The 18,402-nt window shown below is 36.5% G+C and overlaps 1 protein-coding gene across 2 annotated transcripts in view; it reads left to right on the forward strand.

Moving 5' to 3' along the window:
• kpna5 (karyopherin alpha 5 (importin alpha 6)) overlaps window positions 1–18,402 on the forward strand; it is an 84,624-nt gene that overhangs the window by 33,152 nt on the left and 33,070 nt on the right. Inside the window, exons 3-4 of one of the 2 annotated variants that reach the window (XM_039747620.1) lie at window positions 6,641–6,715; window positions 10,428–10,527. In XM_039747620.1, coding sequence (XP_039603554.1) covers window positions 6,641–6,715; window positions 10,428–10,527 — 175 coding nt within the window. Of the gene's footprint in view, window positions 1–6,640; window positions 6,743–10,427; window positions 10,528–18,402 lie in introns of both variants that reach the window. The other variant, XM_039747619.1, reaches the window with a different exon arrangement.

Consider the following 18,402-nt stretch of genomic DNA (forward strand, 5'->3'; position numbering starts at 1 on the left):
AAATATTGATTTATGATGCCATCATTTGGCATGTGTTTTAGCTCTTTGTGCGGTATCTTTATTTTGCAAACTGTTGCAACCCTGACCATGTAGTGATATTATTGAAGTTATTTAGATGATTCAAAGATGATTTACATGTATAAAATTGATATAAATTATGGATGCCCTATTGGCATGAAATTCTAAAATAAGATCTGCCTCATCATTAAATTAAATTTTAATAAATTTCCACCAGCTCAGCCCTGAGTTTCTTTCATCTGTTTTAATTTGCTGAAGTCTGCTGGCTGCTGACCATCATACTGGCCGGTCTCAAAAATAAGTGCCGAGTCAGCCTCTTAAGGAGTCCCCTTGAAGCTGTGGGCTCCAGCCCACTATGAGCATTCTTGACTCTATGAGCACCACAGTGGTTCTTTCCCATTCAGACTTTGTGCATCATGCAAAGATCAGGCTGTCTTCCCATAACTACAGCACACTCCCGCTAAACAAAGTAAGCATGTGCCTCCTGCTATGAACATGATTGCGTGACAGATTTCTTGTGAGGTGTGCAAGATTTATTAAAAAAAAAAAAAAAAAAAAGGCTACAGTTTTGCACTTTAAGAATATTTCTACAGATTTTTGGAGTGAATGGACAATGTTATTGTCCAGCAAAATTATCATTGATAATTGGCTCAGCCCTACTTTTAATTTTGATAAAGCCAAATATAAGAACAGCCAGTGCTGTCTTGTACTGTTGATGTATGGCATCATACTGAGGAACTGTTTGCGCCTGCTGTGAAATGACATATCTCTACTCCCATCTTCTGCAACCATATATTCCAGACTCCTGGCAAGATGTGCAGTTTTCTTCTCTGACAACACTAGGGTGTTAGTCTTCTTGGTGATCTGTTTGATATTTTTGGCTTAATGACATTCACCTCGCTATGGTCTTGGTCCCTTTTTCCAAGCTTGCTTTGTGACAGTGCAGGTTGGCTCCATGCTGCTGTTTGCCTTTCATAGCCTGTAGAACCTGCACCTTTTGATACTCATAATCGAGATGAGCGGGTTGGTGCATTCAGCAAGGGTAGGTGTACAAAGTAAAAACAGTGCTTTTATTATTATAAAAAAAAGTGTCCCAACAGTGCAGTGCTCCAAACATTCAATAAATAAATAATCCTTTAAAAGCGAACTGTGCAAGTTAAAATCCAGAATAAATAAATCCATGAAATCGAGGTTAAAACATGGCAGGATTGTTTCAGTCCCCGGTACTTCCCTTTAAAACTGATGCCATCCTGGTTTACCCTGATCGGGTCTTGCAGCACAGAGAGATGATGCATATTGGGTACAGCCAATGACCTTCTATTGACCTGGGTTCCTGCAGTCCATGGATTGGAAGCCTCTACTTGCCTCGCTCCATCTCCCTCTGCCTCTTCTGCTCCTTGATCGCTCAGCTGGTGTGGCCACCTTCAGCCTCCGAGGATCAGCCACACCCTTACCCAAGGGTCTCTCCTACTGGCTCCCTGCATTTTTCTCTCTCTCTCTCTCTCTCTATACCGCTATCACTCTGTCTTACATTCCCACCTTCCATTTCTCCCTTCTTTTAACCTTTGTCTCCTCTGTGTTCTTCTTTTTCTCTGATGACCTCTCTCTTGTACTGGTTCCCGCTTATATGTCTCTGTGGGCACAGCGCCTCTGTTCATGAACCATGAAAGGCCAATGGAGCAATCAAAACAGACTACACCCTCAAGTGCTAGTGCGCGTCCATCTCTAATTACTCCACTAACCTCCTGTAGCTGCGCGAGTACCCACACCCACCCACAGATGTCGAGCCGGGTATCTATTTATTTGTTTATTTAAAAACCAGCCTCTTGCTGCATAGCTGAGGACCCACTATTCCACATGTTCTTCCCCGTTTCCAAGTTTGTCTTTCCTAAATTTGCAGGTGTGGCATATTGCATCTATATCTGACCATTCCCTTGCTTTTCTTTTTTGCTCATAAAAGTATCTGTAAATCAACCTACATACCTGTTTCTTTAATCTCATAATAGTCTTGTGATCTTGTTCCAGTCCTTCTCCTCTCTGAGGAAAATGTTTGCCATATTCTCTTCCAGAAACCCTAACTGCTAATTCACCCAACTTAAAAATAATTTCAAGACCTTCCCTTCTTTTTTTTTTTTTCTCTCTCTCTCTCTCTCTCTCTCTCTCTCTCTCTCTCTCTCTTTCACACCCGAAACCAAGGGTCACTTTGATCTTTGTTCACTTGGCTTACCTGTCACCTTCCTTCACATTTTTTTGGTGCTGTCCTCCTATTGCATAAGCCAGACAATACATATTTTTGATCCTCTCACTGTAACTTTCTTTTTTACAAATTTTTTAAATGTAATTAATTTTGTAACTGTTCGCATCTCAAATTAGTGCAAGAAAAGTAGCCCAATTCTTATTCTTCCACTTCATCTTTTTACTTTAGTGGTTTTCACTCTACAGCCAAGCTATCTTTGGGTGTTGGAGAGAGAGGTACTGTTGGAGGTGTATAGTGGTGTGTGGTTTGCTGTTGTCCTAACAGATAATTTATTGCACATAAGAAGAGAGGTCCTTTCACTCAAAATCACACGTCAGTCTTTACAAAAATATATTCCATGTAGTGTTCACAGTACTAATTGAAATCAATATATGGTACATAATATACACACAGTCTAAATTTAGCTCTGAGTAAGTCACTGTGAGGTAATCCTTATGTTTGCATTGGGGAAATTCTTTGTTTAAAATTGTATTCACTTTTGATTGTTGAACATTTATACATACAACACTATTCAGTTTTTAATCACTTGTGAATATTCCATATTAATAATGGAGAAGAGAACATCCTGTAATGCTTCACATTTCCCTAGGTTTCATTTTAATGGCTTTATCCTTTGTTGGCTCATTGAGATTCATTACAACAGGGTATGATGGGCCAAAAAGTGGTCTAGCAGATAAGTAATACAATTTGGCTGAAGTCAAGTATTTAAAACCATCATGTATTGTTTGGTTTCATTACATTTCTTTTTCAGCTTTCCTGCTAAACACTACATAGAGCCCATTCTACAATTACAGCACATGATTTGTTCCAACATGTTTTTCTTTATGATTTTCATTCTCTTTTATCTTTAGGCCTTTCTCTGTCAATATTGATGCTTACAGTGGATCCTTCAATACTTTCCACTAGGGCTGGGCGATAAATTGAATTAATCCAATTTAGAGTTTTTGTTTTAAATCAGTTTGAAAAATGCTTAAATCGAAAAATCTAATGATTCCTCTGTCACAAGTCCTTCTACGCTAGTCTGCACCTGGAATTCTCTTAGTTACCATAACTGGATGTTAGCATTGATTCCCAGAGACCTCCAGGTCTGCACCTGTAAAGAAACCTACGTGTCAGACAAACGCAGGTAAAGAGAATTGGCTGCAACTAATGAACCCACATGTATTGCTGAAGAAGTCACAAGAATACCAAAAAAAGGGCATGTTACTTCAGTCATAGACATGGTTTGGTTTTGCGAGGTTAGACGTGGAACAGACCACTGTGCAGTGCAAGGTTTGTTTGTTTTTTTTTTGTTTGTTTTTTTTTTTGTTTTTAAACAAAAAAAAAAGCCTGTTAAAACAAAAAGTAGCAGCACTACAAACCTGTTCCAGCATCTGAAACAAAGGCATTCAGCGGAATGGGAGCAATGTGTTTCCCACCAAAATTCCGATACTAGCTGGAATCTTATTCCCAGAACTAATGTTAGAACACAGGCAACGTTAGCTGCCCCGTTTTTTCAGTGTCACACTGTATGACAAAACAGGGCAGACATGGAAAGACATTACAGATGTATGGGTGCCTATTTATACAGTAGAAAAGCCCAGGTTTGTTAGAATGCTAAAAGTAGTAGACCCAAAGTATACAATACCGAGCCGCAATATTTTATGGAGGTGGTATTGCCATGTTTGTATAATGAAACACTTGGGGAAATAGGCATGCAGTTGGAAAAAGCATTGTTTTACTCCGCAACATCGGATCTGTGGACGATCAGAACCATGCAGCCTTATGTGAGCCTGACAGTTCATTTTATTGACGAGGACTGGGCACTGAAAAGCATCTGCCTCCAGACGTCGTCCTTCTCTGATGACCATATGGGGAAAACTCTCCTTCAGTGCTTTGGACGCAGGCTACACAACGCCATAGGTAAGTGGGTTGTATAGCCTACTTAGCCTATTGCCAATCTCAATAAACACTATAACACCAGTAGTATGTATCACACCTTTCATTTTTGTTAATGGGCCATCACATAAGTTTATTACTCACTCACCCAACAAGAAAACAATGAGACCTTGCATTAGCTTATTACTCACTAACCCAACAAGAAAACAATGGGACAGTCTGTAATCTTCACAGCAGCAGAGTTGCTCTCACCCCAAAAATGCCGTAAAACACATTAATATAGTTGTGTTTGTCACATGCTGTATTTTAGCGTTCATTTATTTAAGTATTGGTTTTCGATAATCCCACACTAGTAATAAAATAAAAGCCTCTCTTTAACATAATACCAAAAGAACTGATCACTTTAATTGCCATTACAGTTAGGTATGGGCAATCTTATTTTGAAAAGATACGTAAAACATGTCATGTAATGTTTTTCTCGTGTTCGTTTTATATTTCTCGGAATAACAATGCAAGTGGAATAACAAGCCGCTTCATTTTAAAACAGTGCATTTTTCAGTTCATGTCAAATAAAACAGAGTTGACAACTTTGGTCAGCTGTGTGGATTGAGAAGTCTGCACACACATTTGCATGTATGTAACAGTTTTATTACCTGGCATTCTTTACCGTCATATATATATTTTTTTATCTAATAAATATTTCCTATTTTGCCACTTGGGTTTGTAATACACCCTTACAAATAAATAAGTGTAATGAATTTTGCTTTGCATTTCCTTCTTGGATATTTTTTTGCCCTTTGATAGTTTCATCTTCTACATTGTTAAATTTTAAAGTTAACATCTCTTGCACTGACATTGTGTGTGTGTGTGTGTTTTTTTTTTTTTTTTTTCTTTTGCTAACTGTTGTCTCAAAGTTAGATTATTCACTTGAGTAATGATAATCCTGTATACTATTATCTTCATTCTCAATTGTCATTTTTCTTTCCCTCTCCTCAACTTCATTGAAATACCACAGGTTACTTAAAGGAATCTCTGTAACGAAAGAGTTACAGATATTTAATTTGAAGTTTAATTATCAAATATATCATAAAACATCCACATTTTTTGAAGAGGTGGTCTTGATTGAGGTATTAATTTTTAAATAAACCAAATGCTCAAAATTTGTAAAACTGCCTTACAGCCACATGTTAATGATACTAGCACTTGTCATAGAAGTAATGTGTTAGGCATAAAATCTTGGCACTGCACAATAAAGCTAGACTGTATATGGAATATTTGCAGAAACCAACTATCTGTTTTTAATGTGAATTTAAGTCAGACACTTCTTAAATGTTAAGTTAAATGTTCAGACTTTTTGAGGAGAAAAAAAAATCGCTATTTAGACTTGAATTAGACAAAGTAATAGATTGATTTCTATAGTGCTGTTATGACATGTCAACGGTTATTTAAATTTTTGGATTGGTGCGGCATTCATTGACACATCTCGTTTTCACCATCTTTCAAGAGATCAACATGGCAGCTCCTAATTCTCCTCCAGATCCTTTGTGTAAAAGACTGTGGACTTCTAAAGTATGGGAGTACTTAAAGCTAAAGCGACATAGTACTGTGTTCTGTACCCACTGTAAATTTGAAATGTATATCATAGCAGCACAACAGGTATGCAGGAGCATCTATAAAGATTTGGCCAAGACAGTGTCATAAGTACTAATTTATTTTGTTAGTTCTGATTGGTACATCACTGCATTCTATAGTTATGTATTTTCCTGATAGCTTTTGAAGGAAGCTTATAGTTAGTTAAAATAAAAAGATACGATTTAAATGTAATGCAAGGTGTGACAGAAATAGCATATAATGAGCAGAATAACGTATTGATAGCTAGTGATTGTGAGGTTTATGTTCTGTTTCTTTACTTCACTTTGTTAGTTTTTTTTTTTTTTTTTTTGCTCAAGTTTTTATGTAATCTGAAGTATTACTTGAATTGATAAATTCTGTTAATGTTGTATTGCTAAACAGATTATATTTTTGTGTGTTAATGAAATCTGATTCAAGGAAACTCCACTGTTATTTTATCTTGTTTTTTTAACTTGCATTTGTTGTTTTACCTAATAAAGATAGTTAATGTACTTTCACTGTGTTCAGTTTTTTTCAATAGTGCAACTTTAAATATTCCAGACTTAAGGAAAAAATTGTTTTCACTTTAACATCAGCCTTTGGGTGCCGCTTGTGCACCGGTTTATTCTGTTTCTGGAATTTTGAAAGTTGCTGAATAATAAATAATTTGTGTAAATGTCTGGCTTGGAAAATTAAGAGACTGCATTATTTTTTTAATAAATGTAATCACTTTGTAAAGTCATGTTTAGTTGTGGCATTATTTAAGAAATGTTACTTTGTAAAAATATGCATCTTTTAATTTACAGTTTATCATAGTGTGTCTTACCTTGTATTTTAATTATTAATATTGTATTTTTTTCCCTTTCTTTCTTGCAGCTTTTCAAAAGAAGGAATGTTTCTCTTCCTGCAAATGATGAATCCATGTTAGATTATCCAATACAAGATCCTGACGTCAGTTCCACTGTTCCAATTACAGGGGTAAAATTTTAATTCAAGATGTGCAAGTTTACTTTTAATGGCCGGAGATTGTACTGTAGCCCTAAACAGGGTAGATTATTTTCAGTAAGGTACATTTTTAAAAGTGAAGAGGGTACAAAGTCTGTTAATTTTAATTATCTGTGTACATCACCTTCCTCTCCTGTGGTCACGAGCTTTGTGTAGTGATTGTAAGATGATGACACATACAAGCAGGTGAAATTATATTTCTGTGTGAATTTGGCAACCCCACAATAAGTTCTATCAATTTAGAAAAAAAGATTGAATATTCTGTTGAATTTGGATATGACATTACCCATGGGAAAGAGATTGATTCTTGAAAAGCATGTTTTTAGATGTTATAAAAATACAAGTACAGTGGTGCCTTGAGATACGAGTGCCCCAACGTACAAGTTTTTTGAGCTACGAGCTGTCACTAGGTAGATTTTTTTTTTTTTTTTTTTTTTGCCTTGAGTTACGAGCCAAAATTCGAAATACAAGCCATCAAAATGCTTGTCAATGCTTGTCCAAGGAACTGACGACGGAGGAGTTGGCAGAACTACAGACGCAGCAACATACGGAGGTTCTGCAGCAGATCAGTATCACAGAGGAGGTTATCTCTTAGGCCTTGTTCACACGGGCGTTAAAATCGAGCGGTTTTTTTGCGTTCGTAGCGTCCGATGAGCGCGGATCAAGCGCCGAGTGTTTTCTACGTAGGAGTCAATGAGAGTGTTCACACGGGCTTTGGTGACGGCGCGTTTGTCCGGCAGCGCGTTTATACTGCATCAAAAAAATGTTGCATGCAGCTTTTTCTTGGCGTTCAAAACCCAACAAACGCAAGGAAACCGCTTCTAGTTCGTTTTCTGCGCGTTTATTTTACGCTTCGGAGGACCGGATATATATGTTTACATGTTGTATATGAAAAAATATTAATATTTTTATGTTTTCATATACAACATATATATTTTCATATTGCTTATTTTATTTTATTGTCTTGTGTAATTTGTAAACCATGAACTTATTAATTTATGTTCTTATATAATATTTGATAACGATTATGTAGGGGGGGCATTTCAGTGCATAACACCAGTGTAAGTGCACACCCGACTACTGTTTCCTTACCTCAAAGTGACAAGTAGTCTCTCTTCGGGGCTAACACCAAGTCGCATATTGGTTGATCGGCGTGCAATGTGGCATTGCACCAGCTGCAGCAGACAATCAAAAGTGGAAACCGACATACGACAGTAATTAAAAAACTTGCGCTGAAATTTTAGCATTTCTTCATAAAGCACAAAAACTTCCTTTAACCCAGTGTTTCTCAAATAGTGGGCGCCCTGGCTCCGTCAAGGAGGTCGCGTTTGACCTCGGGAACATGCTTTTTATTTTTCTTTTAAATTTTTTGAATTTAGAATGCACTTTAAATCTTTTCTGTTACATTTAATAAAGCTATTCTTTGTTGTAAATTGGTCCATATTTCTTTTTTTATTCTCTTATACGTTAATAAGGATACAGTGTTAAGCAGAGGTGTACTTATAACAATTTTATAGACAAATGATACTATTTATAGTCGCGCGCGAGATGTTTTCTTCTTCCTAGGGGGGGGCATGACAGAAAATAATTGAGAAGCACTGCTTTAACCCGACGTTGTGCAGTCAGAGGATGAACCCAGTAGCGGCGATTTTTTCTCTCCCTACGTCGCGAGTATTTTTAAAAAAAGAAGATTAATATCTAACATAGCAAAATGGTCCATATTGAAAGGAGGCACCTCAAATAAAACAAGGGCTTTCGTATCCAGTTCCCGACACTGCCTCCACAGGTTAACACACAAACTACAATTTGGGCTGCAGGCTGGCGTTAGACAGAGACAAACGAACGCCGGTGTAGAAGTCAATCGATCGCCACCACAAAATGTAACATAAACGTCTAGGACATTCAGAGCAAGTTCGTTTATCCAAAAACTTAACGCCCGTGTGAACAAGGCCTTAAAGTGAGATAAAGAAGTGTTTTCAATGTGGGAAAAGGTATCAAACTTTAAAGAAAAGAAACACCCTGAAAAGTTACAACTGATTGTGCGGCAGCGCTATTTAATGACAGTTACCAAACACTTGACTTTATTTAAAAGAAACCCTGAAAAAATTGGAAATGATCGTGCAGCGGTGCTATTTAATGAAAATTGCCTAACATATGACTTTTTATTGAAAAGAAACCCTGAAAAAGTTGCAACTGGTCGTGCAACGGCGCTATTTAATGACACTTGCCTAACTAATTTCAGAAACATTCTAAAGGAGAGGACTAAACAAAGCTCCTTGTATAGGTTTCTATTGAAATGCCTTGAGAATGAAAGTGACAAAAGTGTGGCAAAAAAGAAAAAAAACTAGTGAAGAAGAAAATTAAGTTAAGCAGAAGTGAAGTGAAAGAAAAAAACATTACAATACGCTTGTAATACACTTTATTTTTTTAGATTCTCTTTTATGTATTAGGTTTATTTTGTTTGTATACAATATTTGTTCATTATAAATACATTTTTCTTATGTTGAAAACATTTAAGAAAAAATTGGGTTTTTTTTTTAGGGGCTGGCATGTATTAATCTCATTTCAATTAATTTCAATGGGGAAAATTGATACGAGCATTTTGACTTACGAGCTCGGTCGTGAAACAAATTAAACTCGTATCTCAAGGTACCACTGTACTTGAAACATGAATTCCTTGTCATCCATATTTAGTACACTTATTTTGCCCAGAGATTAGTTTAGATGCGTATGGATTCCCCACTACCATAATATATTGCTCTTCAGAGTAGAACAGTTTGTCAGTGACTCCAAAAGACATTGTTTAGTGAATTAAAATTCTCGCATATCTGATGTTCCTAGAATATTAAAATGAAAAATTAGACCAGCCCAGTTTCTTTTCAGACGAGACTATTCCTTTTTACATACAGTATTATTTTTACACAATACCTATCTTGGCCTTTAAGAGTTTTGTCACATCTTGCATGCATAAAGTTATGATTGAGACTATCCACCATGCAAAATGTATTAATTTGTTTGATTTATACTGTTTCTGCCTTCTAGGAAATGTTCTTTTGATATTGGATGTTCTTAATTTTAGTATGTTCATAATATTGCATCTGTTATTGGCAGACCTTGCAACCAGTAAAATAAACAATACAATACAGAATATGACTATGATAGTAAAGAAAAACACAAAAATTAAAATAACTTGGTCCTTTTCCATTTTTTTCCCCTATACCCTACCCCTCTCCGCTCTACAAATGACATTTCAGAGTCCCATTCTGCTGACGTGGCAAGAGACCTAATACACCCAAAACATGCAGAATTCCCCGCTCCCTGAAAGTTGCATTTCAAGAGGGCAGTTATCTTTCTGTGGCATTAACTGAAATACTAAACTTTTTATGATTATGATCAGAAACTAGATCATGTGTGTTGTAAATATAAGTTCATTTTTTGTCCGCATTTCTTGAAAACCTTTTGAGAATATACTGTATACTGTCTGTAATATAAATAGAATACAAAATTGCAAGCCAGTGTTGATTTTTTTATTTTTTGTTTTCAGTTCATGTATGTAGTTTTAAGGGAAATTGTTGCAAAAGAAGATTATATGTTATCAACATTTCACTTTTTAAACAACACAATATAAATGTTGCCTTCTATGTTTATCTATCCACAGGAAGGTGTAATAACGCCTGAAATGGTTCAGATGATTTTTTCAGATGACCCTGACCAGCAGCTTGTAGCCACGCAAAGATTTAGAAAGTTACTCTCAAAAGGTAAACACTTAGCTTTTTTCTTAACACGATTGTATAAAAGTAAAACTTTTTTAATTAAAATGTTTTGTAATAAATTGTTGAAAAATGGCAAGTACAGTCATTTCTTAACTTTTTATTTAAGAAATTTTAACATTATATCAATCCTACTTCTGATTGTTTTGTCTACCGATTGGCAACCTGTTATTGTAGTGTTTGTTTATACATACATACATATATTCATTCCCAGACCTGCTCAAAATAGTTGAGAATAGAACCTATTTCGGATGTTTAGAGAAGCCAAGATTCCTGTCATGCCCTTTCTGTAACTGCATTAGTAATGGAGTCTATCCCTCTGATCTGAAAAGGTTAGTGTACATTTTCTAAGATTGAACACTTGAAAATCTGTGACAGGAGCATAGTTAAAATATTCCAACCATGACATTTAACACTAGAATCTCTTAAGCTTGCGAAAAAACTTGTAATCCCAGGCCACCTTAAATTCCTTCACACCTCTCCATTAGCATCTTTTGTTTTGTAAATGTAACGATCGGCACAAGCACCAAGCAGTCTGCTATTCCATCCCACCACTGCCGCAGCTCACCTCTGACAAAGTTCTCCCAGCTCAAGTATATTTATCTGGGTGTGAGGTGCCTAGAGTTGTATAAGGTAAATAACAGGGCTGCAACTAATGATTATTTTGGTAGTCGACTAATCGTTCAATTTATTTTTCGATTAGTCACGATTTTATTTCATGGTTGAATATTTGATGCCTGCTATGTGTGGTTTCACATCCTGTTCTGGGCTCCAGTATATGTCTTACCTCATCTGCTCATGTCTGTCAACCTGACGATTAAAATTAATAATAATCAAATTAAAATAACCAGTGAAACATATGAATTTGAAAATAATCAGATGTTTTTATATTAGTGTGACCATCACAATAAAAAAGAAATATATTAAACAATACAAACTAAAGTGCACATAGTTTTTAAACAAAAAAAGTACATTTAACTTAACTAAAAAATACATAGTTAAAACTGAAATGTTTTTCATATTTTACTAATAAATTACAAAATGTAGACATAAACTATATAATGTGTAAAGCCTGAAGTGCAAAGATCAAATGAACACTTTCACAAAAGGTTCAAGGATGATACAATAGCTTCTGTGGTGCAGCAGTAGGAATTGCTGACTTATAATAAAGAGTCCCCCGGTTCGATCCTGACTGCCTCATATATTTACCATTTTGGGTAGTGAGTTGCTCTTATCTATACTAATAAAAGGCAAAGCCCTCACTGACTGACTGACTGACTCATCACTAATTCTCCAACTTCCTGTGTAGATAGAAGGCTGAAATTTGGCAGGCTCCTTCCTTACAGTTTACTTACGTGTAGAATTTCAAAATGAAACCTGCCTAACTTTTGTAACGGTCATAACTGGAACCTACTTACATACATATATATGGCCATAGCCTGCAGCTCGGTCGCCATGTGAGGTAGAGTTGCATCCTCCATCAGCACGCCTCCCACATAAATATTCGCAGGTGAAGGACTGTGTTTATGCAAATGAAGATGAGATGGTCAGGGATAGAATAGTGTTTGGCACAAACTCGGCAAAAGTGCGAGAGAAACTCTTAAGTGCCGGGTCTTGACTAACATTAAATATAGCCGTGGACATCGCAAGATCGCACGAGATAGCACAAGCACAGCTGAGAACCTTCGATGCATGTACTCCGAGCGGCTCACGTGAACTGACTTTGAAGGACTGGGAAAGGTAAACCCGTGCATGCAGTGTGTGATGTCTCAGATAAAGAAGAAGACAAGCTGTTTATTGATACAGTAAGAAAGGAACAACCCTCTGAATCTGAACAAGCCTTTGTAGACATATCAATAGGATAGCAAGGTGTAAAGCTTAAGTTTAAATTAAGTTCATAGACACGCTGCCTCTAAATATTTGCAGGCAAATCCACAACTTAATACCGGGAATGCCTGTTAAACATCTTAGATTCACGAGTACCGATTTTGGGTAGTGAACACTTCAATGAATGAAACCTGTTATCTTTACAATGGTTGACAAACAAGGAATATAATTTGAACACAACACATCCTCCAAATACGAACCTGATTGAAAGAAATAATGATAATCAAATCCTTGATGACCGCAACACTCATAACAGTCACAAAACAATTACATTGACCATCATGTTACGTTACTTTTAAAATGTTTTCTTTTCTTTTTCATAACTTCTTTAACACACTGCTCTGCTGCGAAGCGCGGGCATTTTGCTAGTTGTTAATATTATACAATACACACATACATTTGATTTACGTCTGTATCAGCCAGTGTATTAAATGTATAGTACTTGTAAAAGTTACTTTTTTTTTTTCTCACTTTTATTCTGTCGGTCACGATACATACTACCGCCCCTCAAGGATCTGACGCTGTTACTTTTTATCTGCAGCTGGAAATAACTGTAGATGTGAATGGTGTTTTGAGACAATCACACTGTAAATTCTCTGATCTGGATGGATAAAAGCTGACACACAAAACGCTGGCAAATCTGCCTTATTCGAATCTCATTGTCACTTGATTTTTTTTTTTATTTTAATTTTGAGTGTTCCTGCTTATGCTGAATTATTATGCGCCTTAAGGCCCGTGATGTCAAAGACGCACTGACAAATGAACATGGCTACAAAGATCTGTGTAAATGTAGGATGACAGGAAATGCAAGGCAAGAAATGTTGAACACATACCTAAAGCAGAAACATTTTTAATGTTATTAGTACTAATGACCAAATTTTGACATGAAATGTATAACATGTGAAGACTGAAGTCTAAATATCAAATAAAACACTTTCACAAAAGGTACACGTATAACAAAATAAGTGCACTTTTATTCAAGAATATAACCAAAAAAAAATAAATCTGGTTAGGGTACAATGCTGACATGACTGATTGGTTGGTACAGCAGTAAGAACTACTAACTCATAATCAAGAGGTTGCCTGTTCAATTCCAGGGGCTTCCTAGAATTACCATTTTGAGTAGTGAGCTGCTCTTATTGTTACTATTATTGAATAAAAACATATTTTGATTTGAGTCTATAACAGCTGGTGTAAATTTGTGGTACTTGTAAAGGTTAGCATTTTTTATTCAGTTTTATTCCCTCAGTCATGTTCACACTTCCCTCAATCTGACACTGCTGTTTTCAAATAAAGACATGCTATAACAGAACTGAATTCAGATGAGGCTTCCACTTCGGAGAAAGAGGAGCCCTTCCTTCAAGAAACATTCACTTACACATAACAGCGTAGCTGCACCAAGTGTTAAAGTGAAAGATGGCACTGTTTGGATGCAGCTACAGGTTGGTCGCCAACCTGCCAGCGAATCTGCCACCCAAGGTATCCTGCAATGTTCCCTTTGTGATTGTTTTGTGCAGTTCATTATATGAAAAACATTTATATGTTAATTATATTAAAGCCACATCGAATGTTGTTTACCTATATTTATGTACTTATCTTCCTGCAGCGTAAAGTCAAAATTGACTGCAGAACTTCCTGTGTTGGATCGACCTAGGCGTGCTGACAAAGTACATGTGCAATGCCACTCCTTATTCAGGAAAAGATCCCAGTAATCCCACGAGAAAAAGACTTTTTCCGAGACTAAGGTCATAAAGCTTATGGGGCCATTTTGGGCAAAGGCAGAACCTTAACAGTTGTGTAAAGTGCAACAGAAGCTTCCACCTGCAACTAAAGTCATTTGCTTACTGATATAGCACTGAACATATTCTTTGACAGCATGCTCGTGTCAATCAAACACGAAAAGCTTTGCAGTCTACATTTGACTTTACGCTGTAGAAAGATGAATAAATCAAGGTAAATAACATTTGATCAGGCTTTTATATACAGTGCTGTGAAAAACTATTTGTCCCCTTTCTGTTTTTTTTTTTTTTCTTTCATGTTTGTCACTTGAAATATTCTAATTTTTTTTAAATCATCAAACAAATTTAAATATTAGACAGATAACCGAAGTAAACACAAAATAGAGTTTTTAAGTGATTTTATTTATTAAGGATGGCCCTGTTAAATCATGATGTAACTGGTTAATCACATTTTTTGGAAAGCTGAGTTCAATTTCCATAGCCACACCCAGGTCTGATTACTGCTAGATATGTTGAATCAAGAGATCACTTAAATAGAACCTGTCGGACAAAGTGAAGTAGGCCATAAGATCCCAAAAAGGAAGACATCATGCCACAATCTAAAGAAATTCAGGAAAGGATGAGAAACGACGTAATTGACATCTATCGGTCTGGAAAAGATTATGAAGCCATTTCTAAAGCTTTGGGGCTCCAGCGAACCACAGTGAAAGCCATTATCCACAAATGGAGTAATCCTGCCGGCCTACAAAAATTACCCTAGGAGTGCAGCGACGACTTATCCAACTGGTCACAAAAGAACCCAGAACAAGAACTGCAGGCCTCCCTTGCTTCAATTAAGTTCAGTGTTCATGACTCAACCATAAGAAAGGTACTGAGCAAAAATGTCATGCATGGAGTTTCAAGTCGAAAACCACTCCTGACCAAAAAAAACCCCATAAAGGCTCGTTTCACATTTGCCAAAAAACATCTTGATGATCCCCAAGACTTTTAGGATGATATTCTGTGGAGTGACAAAGCAAATGTTGAACTTTGTGGAAGGTGTGCGTCCTGTTACATGTGATGTAAAAGTAACGCGGCATTTCAGTAAAAGATTACCAACAGTCAAACGTGGTGGTGGTAGTGTGATGGCCTGGGGCTGCTTCAGGACCTGGAGGACTTGCTGTGATTAATGTAACAATGAATTCCACTCTCTACCAAAAAATCCTGAAGAGGAATGTCTGACCATCAGTTTGTGTCTTCAAGCTGAAGCACACTTGGGTTCTGCAGCAGGACAATGATCCAAAACACACCACCAAGTCCACCTCTGAATTGCTTAAAAAAAAACAAAATGAAGGTTTTAGAGTGGCCTAATCAAAGTTCAGACTTGAATCCAATTTAGATGCTTTGGCATGACCTTAAAAAGAAGTTCATGCTCAGAAACCCTCCAGTGTGGCTGCAATGAAGGGATGTGAAAGACTCATTGCCAGTTATTGCAAACGCTTGATTGCAGTTGTTGCTGCTAAAGGTGGCACAACCAATTATTAGGTTTAGGGGGCAATTACTTTTTCACATAGGGCCATGTAGGTTTGGATGTTTTTTTTTTTTGTTTTTTTTTAATTATTATTTAATAAATAAAGTCATCACTTAAACTGCATTTTGTGTTTAAATTTTGTTTGATCTGAAACATTTAAATGTGACAAACGTGCAAAAAATAAGAAATCAGGAAGGGGGCAAATACTTTTTCACAGCACTAAGTAACAAATGTTTTTTATATAAAGACCATCACAAACGGAACTTTACATGATACCTTGGTGAGCTGTGTAAGCCCTGCTGTTTTGTTGAATGACATGCATGTGGCAGATTCACTGTCAGGATGACGCCAAACCTGTTAATGCTTCCAAACGGTGCCTCCTTTTGCCTTTATGCCTGGTTCAGTTGAGTTGTTCTTATGTATGAGTGGACGTTTCTTGTCGGGAGGGCTTCTGTTCTTTCTCTGATGCAGAACCCTCATCTGAGTTCACCTCTGTTTATAGCACATCTTTATTTGAACACCACAGTGTCAGATTTAGGGGGTGTGAATGTGACTGAGAGAAAAAAACCTCTAACCTATACAAGTACTAGAAATTTGCAACAACTGTTACAGACTCAAATCAAGTGTGTGTTTTTTCTATAATGATAATAAGCAGCTCACTACTCAAAACGGTAATTCTAGGAAGTGCCCAGAATCTAACAGGCAGCTTCTTGATTATGAGTCTGCACACATGAAATGTTAGTGGAGAAGTGCAAAGGAATTTAACGTGGCCCGGGATTATGAGTTTTTTCGTGGTCTTCAGGGATTCTTGGGTTAAGTGGCAAACTGCTGAGTATTTTAGGTAATTTTCTCCGCTGTAGTAAGCACTGTTAGTTAATCTGCAGGAACAGTGTACATTTATTTTCAAGTTGTACATTTCATGACATGACTATCAGCATTTGATAGGTATTGCAGGCTGACTAGTAAACCGTGTAATGTTACTGCATTTTCAAACCATTTCAGTCCTAAACTTTTTTTCCTGAAGACAAAGGACCTCTTGTGTGGATGCAGATAGCACAGTACATTCTCTGACTTGGTTGTGATGAAGTCCCCTCCCTTCAGTCATCACTAGTTTGAGAAATGTACTCCGTGTTTAATTTGCCAAAAAAAAAAAAGTTCTTTCAGTATTTGAAAAATTTGTTTCCTTTTTATTTTTGTAATAGGGCTTCTTGTAATTGATTTCTTGCACTTGTATCTGGTACGGAAACAGTGAAGCTTAGTTTGTCACTGCACCTGATGTAATTTTTTTGCATGCTACCCTAGCAACGAGAGCAGGTGCTTTAGACCGGGCTTACAGCAGTCTGCTGTGCTATAAGCAGCTGTCTTTAAAAAAAGACACTTTACATATATGTGTATCACTAAATCGCCATTTTTCCTCCATGTTTATTGAAGATGTATTAATGATTTATCAGATGCTAGTTCTTAGGTTTTCCTTCCCGTATACCAAAGGCATGCAGGCCAAGGTAATTGGCAACTAATCTGGACCAATGTGAGTTAGTGCCTTTGATTGGCAAGTGCCCTAGCTGATGCCTATAATAACCCTGCCTCTTGCTGTGCATCACTTTGCAACACAGCAGTTTTCATTCACAGATATAGATTAATCATTCAGTCTTGAATGGTTTCTTACTAATAACTAAATAAACTTTTAATTTTATTTGTAAGAGTTTATTCCAGTGTCTGGTCTAGAAAGAGATCTGAAGTGAATAGCAATGAAAAGTTTTTTTCCCCCCTCCTCTTCATAAATCACCAGCATTTTTGCCAAATTTAAGCTGGAATAAGTTTCTTCTTAGTGTGTGTATATGAAATTTTATAGTGTTGCATTTTGACTCTTGTTTCTTCAATTCAATGATATACCCAGTCTTGTGCCATTTTAATATTAAAGTGTAAAGTAATGAAGTTTAAGTTGGTAATAAAAATGAAAATTCAGTTAATGGCTTTATACAGTATACTGCATGATAATTGGTTAATGAATTAAAGTACACAATTCATATCAGAACCATATTTTTGTCTATGTTCCCCTTATTATCCAAAAAGTGGTGCATGAATAGAAATGCAGATTTAGGTGTGTTATAATATTATATAGAGTACTGTAAAAAAAATTCTTAGGCACTTGAGTTTACATAAAAAAAGTTTCAAAAATGCCATGCAGAGAAAAATAGGTTTTATTGTGCTTTTTTAAAAAAAATTATATCAATAAAGTTCCTAAAAAGTACAATAAACAGGAAAAAAAAAACAAAATTATATCCATATTTAGTATGACCAGTATTTGCATTGCTACTTTTTGTTTTAAGGCAGTTTCTGAAGGTGTCCATGTGTAAATTGTTCTAAGGTTCATGGAGAACATGCCACAGTTCCACTGCAGACTTTCGTTGCTTCTGTCTCTGCTAGTAATCCCAGACTGGCATAGCTGCTTCTGCCTCTGATGGAGACCATACCATCTGTTGTAGGTTTTCCTGTTTCTTTTTTTTTAGATTTTGGCCATGTGTTTTGGAGCTATTTTATGTTGAAGAATGAAACTGGGCCCAATTGGAGTTCTCTCTGATGGTATAGCATGGTGATTAAGAATCTGGTGGAATTTTTGGCAGTGAGAGCTGTCCATCAATTTTTATCAAATTGCCAATTGTAGAAATGTTGCCTCAAACCTGCAGGGACCCTCCACAGGGCTTCACTGTCCCCTGCAGACATTCA

Source organism: Polypterus senegalus, chromosome 3 (assembly GCF_016835505.1).
Source record: "Polypterus senegalus isolate Bchr_013 chromosome 3, ASM1683550v1, whole genome shotgun sequence".
In the NCBI taxonomy this organism is placed as follows: Eukaryota; Metazoa; Chordata; class Cladistia; order Polypteriformes; family Polypteridae; genus Polypterus; species Polypterus senegalus.